The sequence below is a fragment of the Aedes aegypti genome, chromosome 1 (genome assembly GCF_002204515.2).
Source record: "Aedes aegypti strain LVP_AGWG chromosome 1, AaegL5.0 Primary Assembly, whole genome shotgun sequence".
Classification (NCBI taxonomy): Eukaryota; Metazoa; Arthropoda; class Insecta; order Diptera; family Culicidae; genus Aedes; species Aedes aegypti.
Window position 1 is genome coordinate 50,065,819 of NC_035107.1, and position 24,857 is coordinate 50,090,675.

General features: G+C 42.6%; 1 protein-coding gene across 1 annotated transcript; it reads right to left on the minus strand.

Annotated features, from left to right (window-relative positions):
* Positions 1-5,025: 5,025 nt before the first annotated feature.
* On the minus strand, positions 5,026-20,906 carry LOC5573526. Its single transcript, XM_001660874.2, has 3 exons — positions 20,647-20,906; positions 5,413-5,536; positions 5,026-5,309 (listed from the first exon to the last, which is right to left on the minus strand). Exons 1-3 carry the CDS (start codon positions 20,851-20,853, stop codon positions 5,089-5,091), a joined length of 552 nt encoding a protein of 183 aa, XP_001660924.2. The 5' UTR covers positions 20,854-20,906; the 3' UTR covers positions 5,026-5,088.
* Positions 20,907-24,857: the final 3,951 nt, after the last annotated feature.

Consider the following 24,857-nt stretch of genomic DNA (forward strand, 5'->3'; position numbering starts at 1 on the left):
ACAGGGCGACGGACTTTCGTGCCTGTTGTTCAATATTGCGCTTGAAGGTGTCATGCGGAGAGCCGGTATCAGAAGGCCGGCTCCAGAGGCACGTTCCCCGCCATTTGGGAGATTTGTGCCATCGCCATATTTGAGCCTATTTCATCATCTACCCGATGGGAGAGGAAAGGGAAGGGAAAGATGGGAGGATATAGGAGTGGGGTCCCTTGAAGAGGGAAGATCGCATAAGCGAAATGAGAGCATGTAGCTCCATACCACAATGGGTTCGAACAGCGCCCTAAAAAGGGCACTATAAAACGCATGAGCGTAAAAAGAGCCTATAGCCCATTACCACAGCGGGTTAAGAATAACAGAAGGTCCTGAAGATTCAGGTTTCTGAAATCAGTTTCACTTAATAAGTGTTTACCAAGTAATTGGAATCGCAATTACGCGAGAACTTGACAGTTACATATCAGGTGATAAGAAGTTCCATAATCGGAATCACAACTATCACACACAAATGTATCAACACACTGAATATTTGCCATGTGATAGTTGAGTCGGCAGTGGCCATTCAAGGTTGTAACCAAGCGACTGCAATTCTGCTTTGACAGATTTGTTAAATAAATAGCCACCTTTGGGATGGCTCAGTAATGTACAGACGTCCACTCGTCTCGCGAAGGGAGTTGTGAGGAACATTTCCTATAAGCAAAGTGGCAAGCAATTTTGAGATAACTCGAAGCAAGGACAATTGTGTCCCAATTCACCGGAAGTGGAAACATCCAAATCACTAGGATTTCCAATGGACGGGGAAAATCCATGGAATTTGGTCACAACCAATTCCCAGTTTGTGGAGTATAACAAATGCAAAGTCTGCGAATTTACATTCTTCTGTTCATATAGAGATGTAGGCCATTTCCTACAATAAGTAATTCAAGATTTAAACTACTTAAGCATTCCATCAGACTGGAGCTTCTCAAATTGATATCTGAGCTGCTCCATATGATATGATGAATATCAGCATCACTGCTCACAATCAGCAGAAGGCCTTTTCATAGGCAGTGAACGACAACTCGTTTGAAATCATCCATTGGGGATGGTTCATCATGTGGTAAATACACCACAAAACGAAAGACGTATTTCCTATTGAGGTCACATACAGAAATATCAATTGTGACAGCACATACATCTCTGGTTGTTAATTCAGAAATGAGTGTAGCGACGTCAGCGCTATTAACGAGCACGCATGCACGAGGCATGGCACGCGAGTATGCCATTTCATGTTTCTGAAAGTATCAAAAACTGGGTCCACTAAGTTACCTAGATAAAAGTTCACAAAAGTAAGGTTTTTGAACTAGCGCCACTTGAGCTGTACCATTTACATGAGTCTACGAAGATTAATCGTTGCTGACATTTTATGCTGGAGATTGATCTAACTAAGCTATCCTAGCCGTAGCCACTGCCCAAACTAGGCAGGATTAACCTTTTCGCAATCTCAGAACGAAAAAGATCAGCAGCGAACAAAACCCAGATCGGTATCTCTTAAAAGTCGCCAAATGCGAAAAGCACAGAATACACTGCGTAAAACGCATAATGCGATACCATAGAGGTGAAAATTAAAAACTAAAATACAATGTATTAATAATCCCACCCTTATTTAGCCTCAGGCTTGACTGAAGAAGGGCAGCCGATTATCTCGGAGAAACACAAGGTCACCTGCACCATTGCTCCGGGTAGCACAGGAAGGGCATAACACTGTAGAGGGCGCCCTGGAACTGCACAGGCTCCGTTTGCGGGTAGGTTTTATTTAGACCCCCCTAACCATTCATTCTTAGGCACGGTAAGCTTAAAGCCGTATGAATTAGGGGTCACCTGTGAGGTGGACTTTTACCACCGGAACAGGCAGTCCATAGTGTTAATTCTTAGCCAGTTGGAACAACCGCTACCGACACTACACGGTTATCTAGGCTGATTGGGAAAAGGTAGTTAACACTGATGATTAACTCCTGACGTGCCCAAACAGCCACTAACTGTTGTTCAATATTGCGCTTGAAGGTGTCATGCGGAGAGCCGGACTTAACAGTTGAGGCACGATTTTCACGAGATCCAGACAATTTGTTTGCTTCGCGGACGACATGGATATTATTGGGAGAAAATTTGAAATGGTGGCAGATTTGTTCACCCGCCTGAAACGCGAAGCAACAAGAGTCGGGCTAATGGTGAATGCGTCGAAAACAAAGTACATGCTGGTAGGCGGAACTGAGCGCGACAGGGCCCGCCTAGGAAGCAGTGTCAAGATAGACGGGGATACCTTCGAGGTGATGGACGAGTTCGTCTACCTCGGATCCTTGTTGACGGCTGACAACAATGTTAGTCGGGAAATACGAAGGCGCATCATCAGCGGAAGTCGTGCCTACTATGGACTCCAGAAGAAACTGCGGTCAAGAAAGATTCACCCCCGCACCAAATGCACGATGTACAAAACGCTCATAAGACCGGTAGTCCTCTATGGGCATGAGGCGTGGACTATGCTCGAGGAGGACTTGCAAGCTCTTGGGGTTTTCGAAAGCCGAGTGCTAAGGACGATCTTCGGCGGCGTGCAGGAGAACGGCGTGTGGCGGCGAAGGATGAACCACGAGCTCGTTCAACTCTACGGCGAACCCAGTATCGTGAAGGTAGCTAAAGCTGGAAGGATACGCTGGGCAGGGCATGTTGCAAGAATGCCGGACAACAACCCTGTAAAGATGGTGTTCGCCACGAATCCGGTCGGAACAAGAAGGCGTGGGGGGCAGCGAGCTAGGTGGATTGATCAGGTACACCAGGACCTGGAGAGCGTGGGTCACAGTCGAGCATGGAGAGAAGCGGCCATGAACCGAGGGAATTGGCGAAATATTGTTGGCGAGGCTTTATCAAGATAATTGATGTAAAGTCAAATAAGTAAGTAAGTAAGCTGTTTGAACTCACTTAATATCGCCCAGGTAACCATTAAGCATTGTTATAAGCGGCATATGAGCCATTTAACGGCTTTTCAGTGCCTACTAGCTTCATAGAACATTTTCAAATGCTAATAAGCACTGTGACCCTCAGGCTCTGATATTGGCCCTATATGGGTATAGAACGTTTTATTTTAGTGCTTGTAAGCCCTGCGTCAATAAGCAGTTCACAATGCAAATAATGTATCCTCGAATGTATCAGGACCTTCGAAGTCCCGAAAATCTTTCAGAACGAATCTGCGGCGGAAGACGTTGCCATGAATGCTTTGATATATGCTGCATTGCTGCACTATTATGATGCTGGAGATTTTTAATTATGAAACAAAATATATACTAAATCGATTGTAAAGATTTTGAAAGGGGAAGGGGGAGTGTTGGTTGATAAGCGTTTAGTTTTTCTGTGGATTTTGCTTTCGCTACGCTGCTATGTGGTAATAAATATCTCTAGACACATTCCATCAGAACCTCGCCGGCATAACCAGCATTGCTCATGATTTAGCTGTAAAAATATACACATGCCGCTGCAAAGTTATCTCTTTCAAATACGATGTTAAACCTACTAATCCAATTGTGCAGCAATGGAGCAGATGGGAAAAAGACGAGCATTATCGATAAGAACACCGACAACTGCAGTTTGAGCCTGGATCACGCAGCAAAAAAAAAACAACATCACAGAAGAGAGCATGAGAAAAGGAAAAAAAAAAAACAATAAACGATAAACAAAACTTTTTTTTCTTTTTTGCTGCTTGCTATAAAATTTTGACATCTCTCATTTCAGTGACTCGGTACGAATAGGCTGTTCATCAGCCGAATAATTTGCCAAAAGTGGCTTTTTAACAGCCCTTAATTATAATATAGTTCCTGTTAACCCTGTTGGCTATGCCTTTTATTCGACTATAGAACCGAGTTGGTGCCAGTTTTTACGGATTAGTGGTTACTTGGGCGTTTTAAGGGGTTTTATCCGTTTTCAGTCATTACAGACAATTTAAGCTGTTATAAGAGTTTTCCAAAAATTTTCAGCCATTTACAGCAGTGTTAGGCCGTTTTAAGCAATGTTAAGACATTTCTAAACGTTTGATGCCATTTTAAGTCACTTTAAGCCATACACAAACGGGCCTCCTGCATCCACAAATATCGGTTGCCAGCTTCAATCATTGAACATATTCATCGGTTTTAAACATTTCCACCTTTTGTTGCCAGTTTCAATCCTCGTAAACAATCAGTCAATTATGAAAACCAATAGTCTGTCCATAATCAAATTGAACTCCGCTAAACCATAATTGGCAGAAACAGTGACGAGATCCCCACCCTTCCTTCGATCGAAACCTCGTTCATAGTCCTCGCAGAATCAAGCGAGAGTAATAAAACCGATTGAACTCAATTGACGCACCGAAAACAAATCGAGTAAAGGGCACCGAAATTGGGTTCATGCGGAAATGTGATTGCAGTTGGCACACAAACGCAGGGCTGGTAGAGACACCGAAAAGAGACGAAGCATGAACCGAAAAACTTGATCAACCTGGCGTAATACCAAGAAAAAAGGCCTGCAATAAAAACTCTTATTATTAGGATGATACAGAACATCTAGATGTAAGAAATGATATTAATATTTTAAATGATACTAAAAAGAAATTAAAAATAAACATAGATATCAATTATGTAATATAATATCTCTAATGATAACGACAAGAATTACATGTGAATATAGAAATCTCGTATTTCATAAGAATCTTATGAAGAAGGAAAAACAAGTCAAGAAATCAAGTTACAAGCGTACATAACTTTTAGCTCAGTGTATGAAAATTACTTCGATAAATTGAGAACATAACTTTGAAGACCATTTAAGCTTAAAACAAGATAATTTGAAGATCTTTTTGATTGATTTAAAATACAGACAAACTTTCTAGAAAAAGCCCTGCTACCAGCCCTGGCTGCACGCTTTTTCGCCAATTGAATCCGGCATGGTCATTGAACCACGGATGGGTCACGCCGCCGAGCGCTTAATTGCGGTCGTCTGCCCGGTACTTTCGGGACCATTGAACAAAAGTCGAACTTATCATGGGAAAATTTATTGCCGTTTATTTGTACTCATTATCTGGAAGCGCGTTCGTGCTCTCTACTTTCGTTCGCGAAAGGTGAAAATCGTATCCATCAGGAAGATGACCCCGTTGATGATGGCTATCGAGCCCTTAGTGATGGCCAGATCCCGGGTTCGCGTCCGGAAGGCGTGCTCCCAGGCTTCGATGATGAAAATGCCCGCCGTGAGAAACAGAGCGCATCCCAGCAGGCTGTAGAACAGATTCAGACGCCGGTGGATGTGCGCCTTCATCAAGTAGCCTGGGTGGGAGGGAAAAAGTGCGAATTGTTGTTAGAAGAAAAATTTTGTTACCATTAGATGGGATAGAAGGTGATCATAGACTTTCAATAGCAGGAAACTCACCAACCATAACCGTAGTCAGGATTACTATGTATCCACAAAATGTACCAGTTGCCAAGAACCCCGTCACGAGATCGCCATCATCAAAACTGTAGTAGTGGAGGACAGTACAAGCGACGGCCAGACACTGAAATCAAAAGAAAATGAAACTGTTAATTATTCCAAAGTTTATCAAATGCATGAGTATAGATGTACCGTAAAACGGGGTAACTTTGATAATGCGGGTAACTTTGAAAGTGCGAGACCCACAACATATTAAACGAAATAACGAAGTTTCTGTTAATCAGTTAAGCAAAACGAATGCAAAAGTAAAGAGTATTAGTATGACACTTCATGTCAAAGCTATTTTCATTGGAATCAAGTGCATTTGAGGCTTTTTATACGAATATTCAAAATTGACACAATTTTAGCATTTTCGAAACGCTTGCAAACAATCTGTTCTATGATCACTATTTGATGTAGTTTTGAATAGTTGGCCACTTATCTTTGACACCTAGTTATCATAGAACATGAATACGGTCTCAAATCTCTTAGCGAATAGCATTTTCACAAACTGGGACCATTTTTGTAATCTAAGTCAGAAATTTCCATATAACGTTAAACGCCTAGAGGTATGCAATGCCCTACAAATGTTCGTTATTCATTCAATTTTGTTCGACTCATACTCCATTATCAAAGTTACCCCAAAACAGAAAACCAACTTTCGATTATATGAAAAATTATATATCCATTCATAATAAATCTTTTGGAAATCTATCGACTGCAATCGATAGCTAGGATGCCAGTACTTGTTTTAAAAATATAAATTATTATTCTTTGAAACAGCATGCATAAATATTCAAGTTTTCTTCGAAAAAACTATCAAAGTTACCCCGTTTTACGGTATTTTAAAACCTTGGACAAATAGAGAAAAAATGCAGCCTATTTAGTTGACAATACTTCGATGAGAGTTTTTGCCTCTTTGAATGCTGTTCCTTCGAGTTCTTTCGCTAAAGGTCTTTATTCCGAACGTATATTATCCAAAACGACATGTAAATTATGAAAAAGATCTCAGTTGATTGTTGCAGAAATTCAACATAAAGCTCTACCCCAGTGTCGACGTTAGGCTAAGCAAAAGAAGAAGATGCAACATTGTCCAAAGGACATATCACAATGTTGGCCACCCGGAATCTTAATGACCATATCGCCATTGTTCGCCATCGTTTCCCATTTGTAGCAGAGTAGCACCCCGAAGCGCAAACCACTTCACTATCAGAGACCACCCCCCGCACGGATGCAATCAAGATTAAACCGCACACGATGGCGCTTTTTTCACTTTTCCACCCGCTTTAACTCCTCACGATTACAGTTCACACTCTGGCGTTTCCGGTTGCTGATAATCACTGATTTTTTTTCCTGGGTTTCATCGTTCACTTGACGTCGCTTTCACGCTTTGTTCCAGTTTGGACGCTGGATGACCGGACTGGAAGCGATGGTCATTGCTGAATTTGTCGCTTACATCAAAAATACCACAATCGCTGCGAAATGAAATAATTAAAACCCCCTGGGTCCTCGTCGGAATTAAAGAATTTGGACATAGCCCCTCCCCTCTTTTAACGTGTCAACTGTGAATTGTGATGAAACGAATGAATGGTGAACCCAACCACATCACAGTGGTGTAAAATGCAAACATCACGATAATAAGCTTTTTCGGTGTCGAAGAGTGAAAATATGTAATTCTAAGTTGTTATGTTTATATGTTAAAATGTAACATTTGACTTTGAAACATGTTTGATCAATCCACTTGTAAATGATATAAAAATATTATTATCAGCCCTGTTGTCCTGCTTAGTCACGCTTAGTCGACGACTAAGAAGCTTTTCTCAGATAATGTAATGGAGATTTGCGAAATTAGCAACAATCTAATGCCCCATAAAGCATTTATTTAGTTAACATCTAAACAGATAACACTGACTCAACAATTTCACGCTACAAAACTCGGTTCGTGGCCGCATCTGTCCATCCTCGGTTCTGCCCCTCGCTCGCCAAATCGATACGTACTTGATCCGCCCATCTAGCTCGCTGCGCTCCACGCCATCTTGTATCAACCGGATACGAAGCGAACATTATCTTTTCAGGGTTGCTGACCGGCATTCTTGCAACATGCCCTGCCCATTGTATCCTTCCAGCTTTGGCCACCTTCTGGATACTGGGTACGCCGTAGAGTTTGGCGAGCTCATGGTTCATCCTTCACCGCCAGTCTCGTGAGCTTCCCGGGAAAGCTGTTCTCGTCCATGATTGTCCATAGCTTCACGCGATCGATATTATCGTTACCGCCTTAAATTAATGAAAAGGTGATGCGTTGGGACCTGGTATTCACGACGTTTTTGGAGGATTTGCCGTACAGTAAAGATCTGGTCCATTGTCGATCGGCCGTCAACGAAGCCAGCTTGATAACTTCCCACGAACTCGCTTACTATAGGTGATAGACGACGGAAGATGATCTGGAATAATACTTTGTAGGCCGCATTTAGAATGGTGATCGCTCGAAAGTTCTCACAATCTAACTTGTCGCCTCTCTTGTAGATGGGGCATATTACCCCTTCCTTCCACTCGTCCGGTAGCTGTTCTGTTTCCCAGATTGTGCCAATCAGCCGGTGCCGACAAATGGCCAACCTCTCCGGGCCCATCTTTATGAGTTTAGCTCCGATACCATCCTTGCCAGCAGCTGGAAGTAGGTGTTACGAATGGCCATATTCTTGGAGGCGGCGAAATCAATTAGTCGTAGGCCGTTTTCGTTCGTCAGCCGGTGGGCGCTGAACTTTCCAATCGTCGGTCTGAACTCCTCATCCTGGCCAACTTGAGCGTTTAGATCTCCTATGATAATTTTGACGTCGTGGCTTGGGCAGCTGTCGTACTCGCGTTTAAGCTGCGTGTAAAAAGCGTCTTTATCATCATCAGTGCTTCCGGAGTGAGGGCTGTGTACGTTTATCATGCTGAAGTTGAAGAACCGGCCTTTGATCCTCAACTTGCACATTTTCTCAATGGTTGGCCACCACCCGATCACGCGCCTTTGCATATCACCCATCACTATAAAAGCTGTTCCCAGTTCATGTGTGTTGCCGCAGCTCTGGTTCGCACCATTGATCCCTTCCAACACACTTCCTGCAGCGCTACGATGCCGAATCCGCTGTCCTTCAGCACGTCGGCGAGTATGCGTGTGCTCCCGATGAAGTTGAGAGATTTACAGTTCCACGTACCGAGCTTCCAATCGCTAGTCCCTTTCCGTCGCTGTGGTCTTCGATTGTCCCGGTTCGTATTCTCTCGTTGATTATTCGTTGCTTGATGTTTTTACGGCTGGCTTGCAGGGCCTGACACCATCCCCCTAGATTTCCGGAGGACCATTCTCCCTGAATGTTCGGAGGGCCATAGTGCGCAGTTTAGTTTAGAGTCCTTCTCTGGCACTCGGGCGATGATCAGCCGCCCCTGTCATAGGTAACAGACGCTGTTGTGAGCCGCTCCTAACATGGAGTACAGACGCTCTACGTTTGCAGAAGCAAAAGCAAAAGCAAACCCCCTCTTCCCTGTTAGCATACGACCAAAGTTCGCACCGGGAATTGGTTACCCGTTTTCCCCCAAGGTTACTCGTACCCCGGCCAGGACCGCGAGGAGGTAGGGATAGGAGTTGCTGGGCAGGAGGCTAAGGACCGCACAGAGGGGTGTATTTTATTTCTACAGGTACGCTAGGCACCAATGGTACGCCATGCCCAGCCACTTACCAACCAATAAGACAACAATCGAAATTTCCAACCTGTACCAACGCTATGCAGTAATTTTACCTTATGCCATATAGAACTTTTCGTAGTCAGGAGCAAATACCGCCCTGTAGAAAATCAAACGAAATTTACGAGCTGTATCAACGCTACTCTAGGGCGTTTCACCTTATTTATCGCCCTGTAGAACATCGATTGAAAATTCCAGGCTTTATAATCGCCTAGGTGTAATTTGACCTAATTCCACGTAGATCAAAATTTAAGATTCAACGCCCAGGAGAAATTTTACTTTATCTCATGTAGACGAGCAGTGCTTTGGAAAGCCCAAGCAAGTCGGTTTGTTTGTTTATCGTAGAGCTGGTGAAGTATCCGGTCCACGTTTTGCGAGTGCGAAGAGATATTCGTGTTCAGTCAAAGATGGATTACAAACTGGTGAGCTCGTTTCATGCTTATGATTACACATTTGTATCGAGGCAACGTTGCGTTTTGATTAGTTCGATAGTATGAATATCGACGGTAAGGATTTTTTAGTGATATCCCGGTCAACCAGTCAGTGATTTTCGATAGCGATCGATATCGATTCGTTTTGAATCGTTAGCGATCGCCATCGTTGGACAAAGATCTATAAAGAATAATGAAGACTGGTTGATCGGGATCCTATACGGTTTTTAACTATTAAATTTTTACGACTATTTCACTTATTTACATCGATTTGCATTGAATTAAGTTTGAATAGTGTTTTAACATTTTTTTAGTAACTTCTATCATTATTGTTTTTGTATTTTTCAAACAAACTGTGCGTGGCTCATCACCCTTATTCATATTAAATATATTCTTTATTATACATAGCTTTCCTTTCTTGTCATTACTAAAAATAACCTTTGAATGGTTCGACATTTTGAATGTCGACGTATTTTCTCAATTTTCAGTCTTAAAATATATTTTTACTGTTAACAGAATGCAATAATAGTTTTAGATAAAAGTCGTATTTTCCTCCTTATACATGGATCGCATCACCGACTAAAGGTGACTCCCAGATCGTTTTCCTTTCTCACTAAAAAAAACACCCTTCCCGTGATGACTGTAGAGATGCAGAGTTATTCTCGGTCTCTAGCAGCAACAATCATTACACCCTAACATTCCTTCCCCATGCCAACTGACTGTAAGGACTTGGCTGGCACCGTTTTTGATCAATAATATGAGATCTGCTAAAATTGCACTTCGAGATTAAGCGGAAACTCGCATTCCTTATTCATTTGGATCGAAGTGCAATTCTTACCAGTTCCGATCAACCACGGAGTAGCAGCCATTGACATGTACAGTAGTGTGGGACAAAATTTAGATTCACGCACCAGTCCACTTTTTGGATTTCATTTAGGTCCCATAACAACTGTGCAAAATTTCAGCTCGATCGGAGAAACTATATTTTAGCGCCAGCCGTTAAAAGTTTGTATGGAATTTACTATGGGAAAACTTACTGTTGCGGCCAGGATGTCTTTCCCTACGTTGTGTTATTTGGTGGTGATAAACGGACAACAACTCAAACGCACTTTCTTTCCATACTGCTAATTTATTACCACCGAGGGGCAGCATGCCCGCTCAGTGGGGAACGAAAGATAATGTACAAGCAAAAGGAATAAAAATTTACAAGTGATGTGCTGTATCAAGTGTGGCTTATATATATTGTAGAGGTAGTACGGATTGAATGCTATCGTGCGTACAAAGCATTGCAATGGCACAAAGCAATGCTACGCTTGCGGTGTGTCACCACGATGCCTAATTTAGCATAGATAATAAAATTAGGCTGCTACTGATGCTGGGCGCAAAGGGGATCAATTGAATGTGATCTACACAGCCAGGGAGCTGCTGATGCGAGATCAAACAAAGAAAAATCGTCAGAGGTCGCCCATTGACCTCTATAAAAATTCTGAATACCGACCTTGATAGGTATATCTACGATGAAGAATATTGCCGAAGACTGCGAAATAATCTGACACTCGTGAAAAAAGTTATTCGATGAAAACCTTTTGGCAAGGTGACGTTGATTAACACGTAAAGGAATAACAATAATAACAAAATCGGTCTAAATTTCCGAATAGTCTATACTTAATAACTTTTTTCACAAGCATCGGATTGCTTTGCGGTCTTCGGCAATGTTCTTCATCGTAGAAATACCTATCGAGATCTGTGTTCAAAATTTTTATAGAGAACAATGGGCGACCTCTGGCGATTTTTCTTTGCAAAAGTAAGTTTCCCCATAGTAAATCCCATACAAACTTTGAACGGCTGGCGCTAAAATATAGTTTCACCGATCGAGCTGAAATTTTGTACAGTTGTTATAGGACCTAAATGAAATCCAAAAAGTGGACTGGAGCGTGAATCTAAATGTTTCATATAATCGTGTCCCAGGCTAATGTACAGTCTATGCTATGCTATGCTATGCTGTAGACCGTTGCATCTTAACGTCCTGTAGGATATCAATTGAAAACTCAAGCTTTATCAACGCCTAAGTAGCAAAGCTAATTTTATGCTATTCTTGAAGTACTCTTTTACACCAATTCTATAAAACTAGAAATAAAACCAGTAATTCTACAAACCTACACTAGCCCAATGATAAACCTCTCATAAGACTAAAGTGGCCCATACTAGAGACGGTGTTGGAGAGCAACTGTCAAGTATCATTTAAAACTTGTAATCATGCACATATGATAGTTCTCAACACATCAATAACCTTCCACAAGTAGTTCTCAAGACAAGTTAAACTCACAATATGTTTATTATGTTGGTTTGGCAAACGGATTTATAAATACTTCTTCATAAAATTATCAATCAACAATAAAACAAAATGCAAATTAAAACATCTGTGATAATAACTTTTCTTTTTTTTTTTTTCGATACCTACCTGTGTATTCGATTGTCACGCTTATTACATCGTGAATATCATGCATGAAACACCCGAAATACACATTTTCAGAAAAACAATTTCATCAATTTGGTACCCTAAAATGTTGAACAATCCAGCATACATGGATTCTCACATCATGGCTCCCTTGCCAAAGCATCAATGATTACAATCATGGCGATAGTTTTACTCAACACCATCATAGAACCAGGATAAATTTTGCTGAACTCGGGCAAGCGTAACAAATATCACTTGAGAGTTCTTAAGCTTAAGGTGATCTTTATGAAAACTAACTGATCTTATTGAAGAACGTGTTAAGATTCGTTCGTTTTATTCCAGAAAAGTACATTTTGACGTTTGTTTATTTACACTTTTCGTTTTTTGAGAGAAGCGTTCATGCTAGATTTTGTTACGGCAGAAGAACAGATCGAAAATCCACGCAAGGCGCCCCCGTAAACGATAGGATTCATAATCAATAATGTACATATTAGTTCGTTGATTGATGGGGAGAAATTTATGATGTTCTCGATCAAGAATTCTTACACTCGCTCAAGCGCGTGCTTACAGATAAGTACGAGAGTTTCATAAAACTGTTGCCAAGATCACTTGTTCAGGTTAAAAATGAAGTTTTTGTGAGAGGCCACGTGCTCAGTAGCATAGCATCGTAGTAACATAGGCGTAGCAAGGTGTAACATAGTAACCTAGTTGAGTTGTTATGTTGAATAAATAAGTTTTTCATTCCCTGTTGATAAATCACTCAAACAAGACGTGTTTCAATACGCGCTAGCTGCATAACTCTATCAGGTTGTGGTGCCCAGATAAAAACCACTAGGCGGATTTGAAGTCCAGTAGAAGTGATTTTTTGGAATCCAAAGTCAAGAAGCGTAGCAGTTGATATCCTGTGATGGAGTGGGGACGAATCCCGAAGCTCAACAGTTCCAACTATCAGTCGTGGTCGTTTGCGGTGAAAGCGTTGCTGAGACAGGAGCAATTATGGAAATTTGACGACCCAGGGACAGCACCGGCTGAAGTAACCGACGCGTGGACGAATGGTGACGAAAAGGCTCTGTCTACAATTCAACTTACAGTGGAAGAGAGTCAATTCACCATTATCGAGGCAGAAACGACGGCAAAATTGACTTGGAAGGCGTTGTAGGAATATCACAGTAAGACTTCGCTTGGACAGAAAGTGACTCTTTTGAAGCAGATCACCAATCAAAACTACCGTGCTGGAGAGAGCATGGAAGCTTATCTTGCGGATATACTGAAGAACTACTCAAGACTGGAGAGTTCCGGTTTCCAGATGCAAGAATGCTTGAAAGTCGCACTTATCCTTCGAGGACTTCCGGAATCTTTTAACCCTTTGACGACGGCTTTGGAAGCTCGTAAAGAAGAAGATCTGATGCTTGAATTTGTGAAAAGCTCATCGACGAAGCCGACAAGCAGTCCAAACCGAAGGGCGGAGTGGAAGAACAAGCTTTGAAGATAGGAGGCAGAGGTAAGCAGCAAAAATCTGTGGCGTGTTACTTCTGTGGGATTCAAGGTCATCAGAAGAAGGATTGCCGGGCCTATCTTGCTGAGCAGAATTCCAACGAAAAGTCCAAGAAGAGGTCCTACAAGGAAAAGGCGAAAGTAGTGCATGAAGATGACCAAAATAAGGCGTTTACGTTTATGGTGCGAAATCGTAGACAAGCATCGAAATCCTGGATAGTGGACTCCGGCGCGACATCCCATCTTGCGAATGATCACAAATCGTTCCAGCGTTTGGACAGTTCAGCGCGTCCGGAAATCACAGGTGCAGATGGAAACTCGATTCGTACTGCTGGAATAGGAGATTGTGTGATCCAGTGTCTCGATAGCAAAGGCAAAGAAGTGAAGATTACGCTGACTGAGGTCATCTACGCCTCTGACGTTGGAGGAAACCTGTTGTCGATCACGAAGCTCACGGAAAAAGGTGTACGTGCTATGTTTGAAGCCAATCGATGCAGTATGTGGATCAATGGTGAGGAAATTGCGACGGCAGATCGAGTTAGTGGCATGTACCGGCTGAATACGGTAGAAGAATCACGTTCCTTGATGGTAGCAAATCGTCAACACAATAAGGACTGTCAACACTTGTGGCATCGCAGACTTGGCCATAGAGATCCGGATGTTCTTGGAGAAATCGAACGGAAGAATTTGGTATCTGGTATGCAAGTTAAGTATTGTGGTATACAGTTGACGTGTGAATGCTGCATCGAAGGAAAAATGGCCCGACCCACATTTGCAAAAGAAGCTGTGAAGACTTCAAAGGAGATTTTGGATATCGTTCACAGTGACGTGAGTGGCCCGATGACGAAAACTCAAGGCGGTTGCAGATATTACCTCACCATGATAGATGATCACAGCCGTTACACGATGGTATACTTTTTGAAAGAGAAGTCCGAAGTTGAAGGCAGAATTCGTTTGTTGAAACTCAGTTCGGAAGAAAACCTAAAGCCATTCGATCGGATAGAGGGGGAAGTTCTACGTTTCGGAAGGTATCAAGGCAGAATACACGGCTGGGTATGCACCCCAGCAAAACGGCGTGGCGGAACGAAACAATAGAAGCTTGAATGAGATGGGACTGTGCATGCTGCTCGACGCTGGACTACCGCGGAAGTTTTGGGCGGAAGCAGTTAATACAGCAGTATATTTGCAGAACTGATTTCCGACGAAAGCGACTGACATCACACCATTCGAAGTATGGTTTGGAAGAAAACCGGACTTATGCCACCTGAGGGTGTTCGGGTGCGGAGTGTATGCTTGGAAACCACAGCAAAAACGTAAGAAGTTTGAATCGAAGGCAGTGAAGCTTACGTTTGTTGGATATGCTACCGACAGCAAAGCGTACAGATTATTGAACACCAAGACGGGAGAAATAGTCATTAGCCGGGATGTGAGATTCCTGGAGGTGGACGAATTAGCGAAGAAGATACCAGACGGTTCCATGGAAAAGCCAGCAATTGATGAAGCTGAAGAAACAGAAGTTCCTCTACAATTGACCGATTTGGAAAACGTCGTGCTGGAAGTAGCTGAACATCGTGATGAGTTTGAAGACCCCAAAGTCGAATATGATGAGGAAGCCTATGAGCTTGCGGAACAAACATTATCGGATGGTGACGAGAGTCAACTAAATGAAGACACGATGAAACAAGCAGTAGTACGACGATCAACTCGGCCGAACATTGGAGTGCCGCCTGATAGGTTCCAAGAAGTGGTAAGCCTGGCTGTGGATCTAGCTGAACCCAAGACGTTTGCAGAAGCAGTATCTGGTGCTGAGCAAGTTCAGTGGAAGGCTGCAATGAAAGAAGAGATGACGTCACATCGAGAGAACGGAACATGGGAGATTACCGAGCTACCCCCTGGTCGGACAGCGATAAGATGTAAATGGGTTTACAAGCGGAAGCAAGATGAGGCTGGTCAAGTGACAAGATATAAAGCGAGACTAGTTGCTCAAGGATTTTCGCAGAAATTCGGAACGGATTATGATCTAGTGTTCGCTCCTGTTATAAAGCAAGCAACATTCCGAACCGTTTTGACGCTAGCAAGCAGGGACCGGATGCTGGTATGCCATGTAGACATTAAGACAGCCTATTTGTATGGCGAGCTGCAGGAGGAGATCTATATGAAGCAACCTCCGGGTTTCATGAGCAGCAATGTGAACGACGTGTGCAGGTTACGACGCAGTCTGTATGGACTCAAGCAAGCTGCAAGAGTATGGAACCATAGGATCGACGGAGTGTTCAAGAAATTGGGTTTCCATAGCTCAACTGCGGACCCATGCCTCTACGTGCGGCGAACGAAGAATGGATTCTTGTATTTGCTGATCTATGTAGATGACATTGTCGTTGTTGTACGAACGGAATCCGAGTATCGAGCATTGGTGGCGGCGCTTAAGGAGGAGTTTAAGATAACAGAATTGGGAGATTTACGTTTTTTTCCTCGGACTGCAAGTGAGGAAGAAAAATGGAAGATACTCATTGAATCAAAGAAGCTATACAGGGTGTCCGCAAATTATCCGAACAGTAAAATATTGGAAAGATGATCTCACATTGAAAACAATGAAAAATCAGTGTTCATGTACCTTTTATAATACATCTATATGTTAACACAAAATACAACTTTAAAAAATTTCGAAATGATTGCTTGTTACTGAGATAGGCAAATTTAAATTTTTCGGAGACGTTTTTCCTGAGGGCCGCTAGTCATACTGGGAATGTGTTATCCCTAAACCTAACAGAGATGAATCCAAATGTCCTATTATTATTTGAAGTAATCTACAGGTTAGTGGCTTCATGTAAGACTGGAAATAGAAAATTGTACGGTTCAAATCCAGTGAGTTCTATGGACATTTTTCTTCCGTCATAAAGCTCGGAAAACAGCTCCCTTTAAGACACCTCAAAACATTTGGGTTAGTTTTGCAATTATTTGAAATCGGAAATGTGTCAAACTTATTTCTTAAGAATATAATGAGCCGATGTTTAAAACCATGCAAGAATATTGAATTTATTATGCTTGATTGTATAGAGCCAGGTCTTCAAAGTTTGTACGGATAATTTGCGGACACCCTGTATTATAAAAGTTTTGTCTCGATTCCGAATGGAGAATGCCGAGACATCGAGAATTCCAATGATGACCGGCTTTCTACAACAAAAGGAGGAGGAATTGATGCAGAACCAAGGAGAGTTCCAGAACCTGATCGGATGTTTGTTGTATATCGCCGTCAATACTAGGCCTGATGTGGCAATTGCAACTTTTATCCTTGGACGACGAGTTTCAAATCCACCCACAGCGGACTGGAATGAAGCAAAAAGAATACTTCGATATCTCAAAGGCACAGCGGACCATGAATTGCACTTGGGTGCACCTGCACGCATCCCTCCAGTTGTCCCCTTCGGTTCAGCATCGCTTTGCGGCCACTTCCGCTGCTCTACCGGTACAGAGAGCGCCCCATACTGGATGGGGGAATCCTGGACTCAGTGCTCCCGGCCCTCCTCTCTCCGACGACGGCTCCCTGTACACACCGGAGCAAATGTTGGAATACACCAGGAACTTGTTCCAACCACTGCGCGCCTGCTGTTCCAATTCGGAACATATCGACGCCGCCATATCGGTGGTATTAGCTTTCCTCTCCAGATATGACCCGTGAGGCCAAAACCAGGATCGCAAACTGGAACGCTTGTTCCCTCCGAAACAAAGTCATCGAGATAGTAGACTTTCTCAAAGAGAAAAGCATCGACGTTGCCATCATCACGAAGACGCACCTCAAGCCTGAGTTGAGCGTCTCCATTCCCAATCATCGACTTGTGCGGCTAGATCGGACCAGCTCTAAAGTAGGGGGAGTCGCCATCGCTTTGCGCCACAACATTAACTGTAGCCAGCTACCGAGCCTGCTGCTCAAACTCATCGAAGCCGTAGGAGTAGAAGTGCAAGCTTCTAACGGCCCGATCGCCATTATCGCTGCATACTGCCCAATGCAAGTGAACCACAACAACGGCCCTTCGGCAGGACATCACTAAGCAAACTCGGCGACGCGGGCGGTACATCATCGCTGGTGACCTCAACGCGAAGCACGAAGCCTGGGAAACCACCGAAGAAATCGCAACGGAGTTATCCTGCATCAAGGCTTAGAGGAAGGTAACATCTTGGGCTCGGATGTTCCCACCCGGTTGAGCTGATCCGGGGCCATGCATCGACCTGTTCATCACAAACATGGTAAGCATCTCCCAACCGGTCGTCTACCAGGAACTCAGCTCGGACCACTATCCGTTGGTGACAGAAGACGGATCCTCGGTCAACCAGCATCTCACGACTCAGCGCAACTATCATCGTGTCAACTGGGACCAGTTCCTGCAGTGTGTCGACACCTACGTCGACTACGAGGTGCGACCCGAGACATCCGATGACATAGATCGTCAGCTGCAGGCCATCAAAGAGGCTATCTCCCAGGCCAGAAAACGACAAGTGCCGGCAACAAGTCGGATAAGCAACAATGTACCAATTGATAGACTTATTAAAGATTTGATCCAAATTTGTAACACCATCCGCAGGCAGTACCAGCGAATTGGGCTGCATGCCCTTAAATACGATGTCAATCGGAAAAACAAAATTATCAAGGCCAGAATGTGGGACCTCAGAAATAAAAATTTTGCTAATAAGATCCGCGCTCTTCCAAACTGTCCTCTGCCGTTTTGGAAAAATTAAAAAACCAGACCGTTGGTTCCACTAGATAACAACGGCCCCGTAGTACGCCTGCTGAGCAGGCAGCCGAAATAGGCCGACATTTCGTCAGCTCACATAACACAACATCATCCGTCCGCATGAAGCTGCTGTTGATTAGCATGCAAACAACCTCCATCAGATCCCCAACGACTTCTCGGAGGGGTTGGAGATCACAGCTGACGAACTCTCGACCTATTTAAAATCCTTCAAAAATATGAAGGCCCCAGGTTTCGATAGCATGATGAACTTGGAACTCAAACACTTTAGTGTCCAGTTCTACGATCACCTCGCGTGATCTTCAACCAGTAACTCCGGCTTAGCTACTTCCAATCGTCCTGGAAGTCAGCTAAAGTCGTCCTCATCAGGAAACTTGGCACTTCCTCTCCCAAAAGCTATCGCCCCATCAGTCTTCTCTCAGCGTCATCAAAGCTTTTCTAAAGGGCAGTTTATCGCCGACTTCTTGTTTCTGTTGAGCAAAATAACACGAGGAACAGTTTGGTTTCCGACGCGGTCGATCAACCGTGCACCAACTGTCCCGAGTCACGAACATCCTCATTTTGGAACAAGTCCTTTTCCAAAACATCTGCCATAGCTCTGCTCGATGTCGAAAAAGCATTCGACAATTTCTGGCATGATGGCCTGGTGTTCAAGCTTCATCAATATAATCTTCCCAGCTACCTGGTGCAAAAAGTGCATAACTATCTGTCAGCGAGGACATTCTGGGTCTCGCTAAACGGAGCAATTTCCGATGCACACGACATTATCGCAGGCGTTCCCCAGGGCAGTATCCTCGGGCCCCAGCTATTCAACCTGTTTACCTCCGGCATGCCCGCTCTGCCAGGAGGCGGCGCGCTGTCTCTGTTCGCAGATAACACCTCCATCGTCTGCAGCGGAAGAGTGATCAGAGCGCTCACGGCAAAACTCCATTGAGGCCTGGATGTCTTGATAGCATACTTCACAAACTGGAAGATATGTATCAACGCGGCGAAGACCCAGGTCATCCTCTTCCCCCACTCCAAATTCCCCAGACTTGTTCCGGCTGATGATTGCAAAATCACCCTAAACGGCACAGCGGTGGAATGGTCCTAAGAGGCCGATTATCTAGGTTTGACTTTGAACAGCAAGCTGATCTTTCGACAACAAGTTGACAAAACGGCCACGAGGTGCAGCACAATGGTGCGAATGTTGTATCCCCTCATAAACCGAAGGTCGACGCTGTCCTAAAAGAACAAGCTTGCTGTCTACAAACAAATCATTCGTCCCGTGATCGAGTAAGGCATGCCGGTCTGGGAGAGCTGCTCAAAAACACACCATCTAAAGCTCCAGAGGGTTCAGAGCAAGTTTCTGAAAAGGACTCTGAACGCCCCTTGGCGAATGCGGAATTCTGAGGTCCACCGTCTGGCCAAGATACAGACTCTCGAGGATCGCTTTAGTGAGTCTATCGAAAGGTACAGGGCTCGTTGCCTTACGTCAGACCATCAGGTCGTCCGCGAAATAGTCGCACACCCCTATGTAATTAAATTTTATCGAGCTAGGAGAGTTGGCTGTACTAAAATTTAACAAGATCGAATCCAATAATTAAATTTTGTGGACTGTTATTCGTAGCAATTCTTTTCTAACACCGTATTTCTAGTTATAACAGTCTCACTTACAACTTTCTGTTGCAATCAACTATTAATTGTAGTCAACACTTTTTTTCCTCAAAATATTTTGCAGAATTGATTCAAATTTGGCACGTTTGCCAATACAGAGCACACATCTGTTCAAATCTTTAATCGCGTTTTTCTCGATTGTATGTTTTGGTACATGAGACAATTATGCGTATAACGGTAGTGTCTTCTTCTTCTTCTTTTTCTCATTGTCAGTACGCCGCCACTGAGACAGAGCATGTTTTTCAGCTTTCCATAGTTGTTAACAAAAGAATTTTCTAACTTTAGCGTAGCTACGGTATACTTCGTAGATTGGATACTATCAATATATGTTTCTTAATGATAATCTCATCTAGACTGTCTTTAAATACAAAGTTAGCGAGTAAACCAATTCAATTTTAAACAAGAAAACTAAAAGCATGAATATCGCTATTCCTGGCCACCTGGAACCGAACCCAGACACCTTCAGCATGACTTTGCTTTGCTACCGCGGACTTTACCATAAGGCTAACGAAAATCCTTATGGTAGTATAGCAGGAGTGAAAATACTGTTCATCATTTTTTTTGCGTTTTAAACCACTGTGCACACTAAAGAATGCTGTGGCGTTCGACCCTTCGAACGGAACGAAACCCACAATACGTGATAAATAGCGAGCAAAAAAAAATCAATTAATCCGATCACGACGCGTACCAATTCGAGGAATTTGATTATCGACAGCGGCGGTCTGCCAGAACTGGTGGACCCAAATGCGGAAACCAGAGTTCCGTTAGCTGCATGATAAGGACACGATACGGGTGAGGGCGTCTGTTGCTGCTGCTGTTGAACAGAAGAAGGCGGCGAGGGCACTGGTGAATGGTGAATCCTTGGCGGAGGCACTAAACTATTATTCTCAGGCATCCCGAATTTCTCCGGAGGAGGACGACGCGAACGAAACGTCTTAATTAATTCAAATTTTCGCGCGAACTGAACAGCGATGGTACAGCTGAAAGCGCGTCGAGGGTTTTCCGTTGTCTGATGAAAATGATGATGATTGGGATCAGCGATGCCAGAATATCCGAAAACTGTTTGTTTTCTAAGGAACTTTCTTAAGAAATTCAAAGTAAATAGTAATCTTGATGTTAACAATTTCTCGAAAGTTTAACAAATACATATAAGATATATGAAATCAATGTAATGTTTTAAATGAGACTAATAAAGGAATTAAAACACACGGAATAGAAGCTAAGATAATCTGGCACCGCTGATTGGGATACCGATGAAGGCAAGGTCCCCGATCTGGCTCAACGGAAAATTGAGTAATGCCGATGATGGGCTGCCTCGGTTGGTCGGTTGGCCCGTAATTAAGAGGAAAACTTTCCAGACATTCCATTCGGTTTTTTGGCAGTTTCGCGCTTGGCCCCGTAGTTGAGCCAGATATGCTCTTGAAATGGGCGCGCATGGAACGAGCGCGGTTTGACTGGTGAAGTGCTTCTTCGAACACGACCGCGCGATGCTGATAATGACGGTTTGATGGAAATAAAGTTACGACATCGCGTCGGTGCTGACTTGTTTTGAATTTTTACGTCGATGGAGAAAAAATATCGCTAATCTACTATCTGGTGTTTTGAAGTGCCACCTGATCTTCTGGGGGGCGCCTCGGTTCAAGTAGTTCTATTTTCGGTACATCGTGGTTGAAATGGAAACTGAAGCAGTGAAGCATTGAATTCTTTTGCTTTTTGAAAATATTCGCTGATCCTCCATCTGCTGCCCTTCGTGAGGTTTATTAAATCACAAGATGTGACAAATGTTACATAGATATGTTAAAGTTCAGAAGCATAAAATGTAATCCATATCTCTGTGATTACATGTCCAATTGAAACTATCTATAGCGCATACGAAAGGCAAGGAGTTATTCTTATTTCGTAGGTATTTTTCTAAAAGCATTTTCTAAATTTTGTGTATTATTTTTTTACTTAACCCACCGTCGGTCGCCCTAGTGTACTGAGTACACGCACTTTGCGAAAATTCGAAAAACACGTTGAAAATCCCTTCAAATTGATCCGGGTGTTGTTCCTATTCCAAGATCTACTCTTCTTCTAGCTTGTAGAGAAGAAATTTTTCGAAAAAATCAACGAAAAGTATTCGAAAACATCGTGTTTTTAACCTAAGTTTTTTGGCGTGTACTCAGTACACCAGTGCGACCACTCGTGTAACTTTTTTTTTTTACCGGGCCCGTCACACGAGCGGTCGCATCGTGTACTGAGTACACGCGGAACAATTTTGATTGTACATCCAAAGCTAGGCAAGATAGAATATGGATGTCTTCGACAAATTTCTTCAGTCCAACGGTACCAATAGGGTCCTAAAGCCCTGTCTCAATTTGAGTACCAAACGCTTAAGTTTAGGCCAAAAACACATGTTTACTCAATTTTCTAATGTTTTCCGTTGGTTTAAGCCCAAAAAACATTTTTTTTAGATTTTGTCACATCCTTTGGCTTAAACTCAAATTTTGGGTGTATTTTGTTTTCCGTGTCCCTTACGAAATGTCAGATAGGAACAACCCCAGTGGTCGATCTAAAACCCCTGTGGTGTTTTTGTCGACTAAGCGAACGTCAAACATGATCAAAAGTGTCAAGGTTCATTTATGGACCAAATTTTTAAATTAAAGTTTAAACATGATATAGCCATTATTTGAGCAGGAAAAATTGCCAAAGTAGTTACAGTAACATGCTTTTTCGTGTTATTAAATAAAAACAAGATTTCATTAAAAATTTTAGGACCCAATTGGTCAGTGGACATAAAACACTTTGGAAACATCCTCATCTTCCTGTGGCCATCGAATTGTGCCCCGGGGGAACCGATGTAGTGGACATTTCGCAATGCAACATCTCGTACACAAATATCTCAGGATCTAGATTTTTTAGCAAGATGGTGTCTTCGGAAAAGTTGTTCAGTAGGTCAAGGGCTAACATGTGATAGGCTGCTTGTTTCGAAATTCTGTCACCAGATGGTGCTAGTGAGCATTTAAATTTTCAAACACTGATATCTCAAGATTCTGATTACCTACAGAGATGATGTCTTCGACAAAGTTGTTTAGTAGGTCAAGGACTAACATATGATAAGCTACCTAACAAGAAAAACTGCCACAAGATGGCGCTAGTGAGCATGCAATATTTTAATCACGGATATCTCAGGATCCCGATTTATTAGAAAGATGGTGTTTTCGGCAAAGTTGTTCAGTAGTTCAAGGGCTACCATGTGATGATCTTCTTGATTCGGAATTCTTTCAATAGATGGCGCTAGTGAGCATGTTATTTTGCGAACACAGATATCTCAGGATCCAGGTTACCTATAAAGTTGACGTCTTCGACAAAAGTGTTGAATAGGTCAAGGTCTAGCATGTAATAAGCTACCCAACTTGAAATATTACCCACAGATGGCGTATTTTGATCGCGAACATCTCAGGATAACGATATTTTAGCAAGATGGTGTTTTCGGCAAAGATGTTTAGTAGATTAAGGACTAAACATGTGATGTGCCGTTTGATTCGGATTTCTTCCACAAAACGACGCTGAGGATGCAATTTTTCGAACGCAGATATATTTGGATCCTGATCGCTTAGAAAAATGATCCTGAGATATTTTAATTACTAAGAAATATTACCCCTTCGGCAAGGTTGTTCAAAGATGAAGGCCTAAATGCAAGGAACCTCAAGTTTTAAAATTCTTTCAACTGGTGGCGCTATTCAGCATGCATATTTTGATTGCTAATATCTGAGGATCCCGATTACATCCAAATATAAACTTCTCGGCTCAAACGTTCAGTAAGTCAAGTACAAACTTGTGATGGGCCACACTTGTTTGGGAATTCTTCCACTAGATGGTGCCACTGAGTATGCTAAATTTTCAACCCAAATATCTAGGATCGTGATTGCTTAATCATGAAAATGACGTCTTCAACTAAGTTGTTTATTCTGTCCAAGACTGAAGCATGTTTAACATGTAATAAACCGTTTGATTTGAAAACGGTGCTCTTCAGCATGAAAATCCCATCAGAATATACTTCAGAATTTCAAGGACAGTCAAATTTCCAGTCGATACTCAAAAGATCATCGATTCATGGAACAGATATTCTTTAGAAAGCTGATAAAAGGGAGCATTATAGTAATTATGATTTTTTTGTTTTAGGTATAGTTTCATGAGTCGATATCGAACTATGGAACATCGACTAATACAGGTTTGACTATATTTAAAAATATGATCATCAAAATCATTGCAGCCTGCAGTTGGTCGCATATATACGAATCGGTCGTTAAAAAAATGATCGATGGACACCTATGAGAGTGTGACGCCTTTTTGTCTGTACTGAAATCAAAGAACTGTCAATGGTGGTTACAATTGAGCAATAGGCCTTTTCACGAGACGTCTCAAATTAGCTGATTCGGAAGGTCTTTGACAGTTCTTCTGTGCAAATGCCGAACGTGTCGGTGGTTCTAAAAGGTAAACAATAATACAAAACAACGATCAAATAATTATTAAGGCGTAATCTGTTTTCTAGAAAACATCTATTCTGTGAATTCAACTGAATTTTCTGATAAAATTGTCAATAGCATACTGCAGTAGCTTGTAGTATTTTTCTGCTATCAAACAGTATGTTTAAAGCACATTGATTGGTTTAAATAATGCGAATAATAGCCTTAAAACTGCGCTAGACTTAGTACACGCGGCTATTCATTTTAACTTCCATTTGAAAAAAAAATGAAAAGGCCTATCAAATATCTAATAAGCCTATGCATGCTATAAAACGTTTGACTTTTTCTATGTGCGCTGTTTTCGAGTTGCCCGTGAGAGAGAGAGCGAGACAGCTCTAACACACGGCGCATAGTAAAAGTTAAAAGAACAAAAGAATTTATGGCACGTACA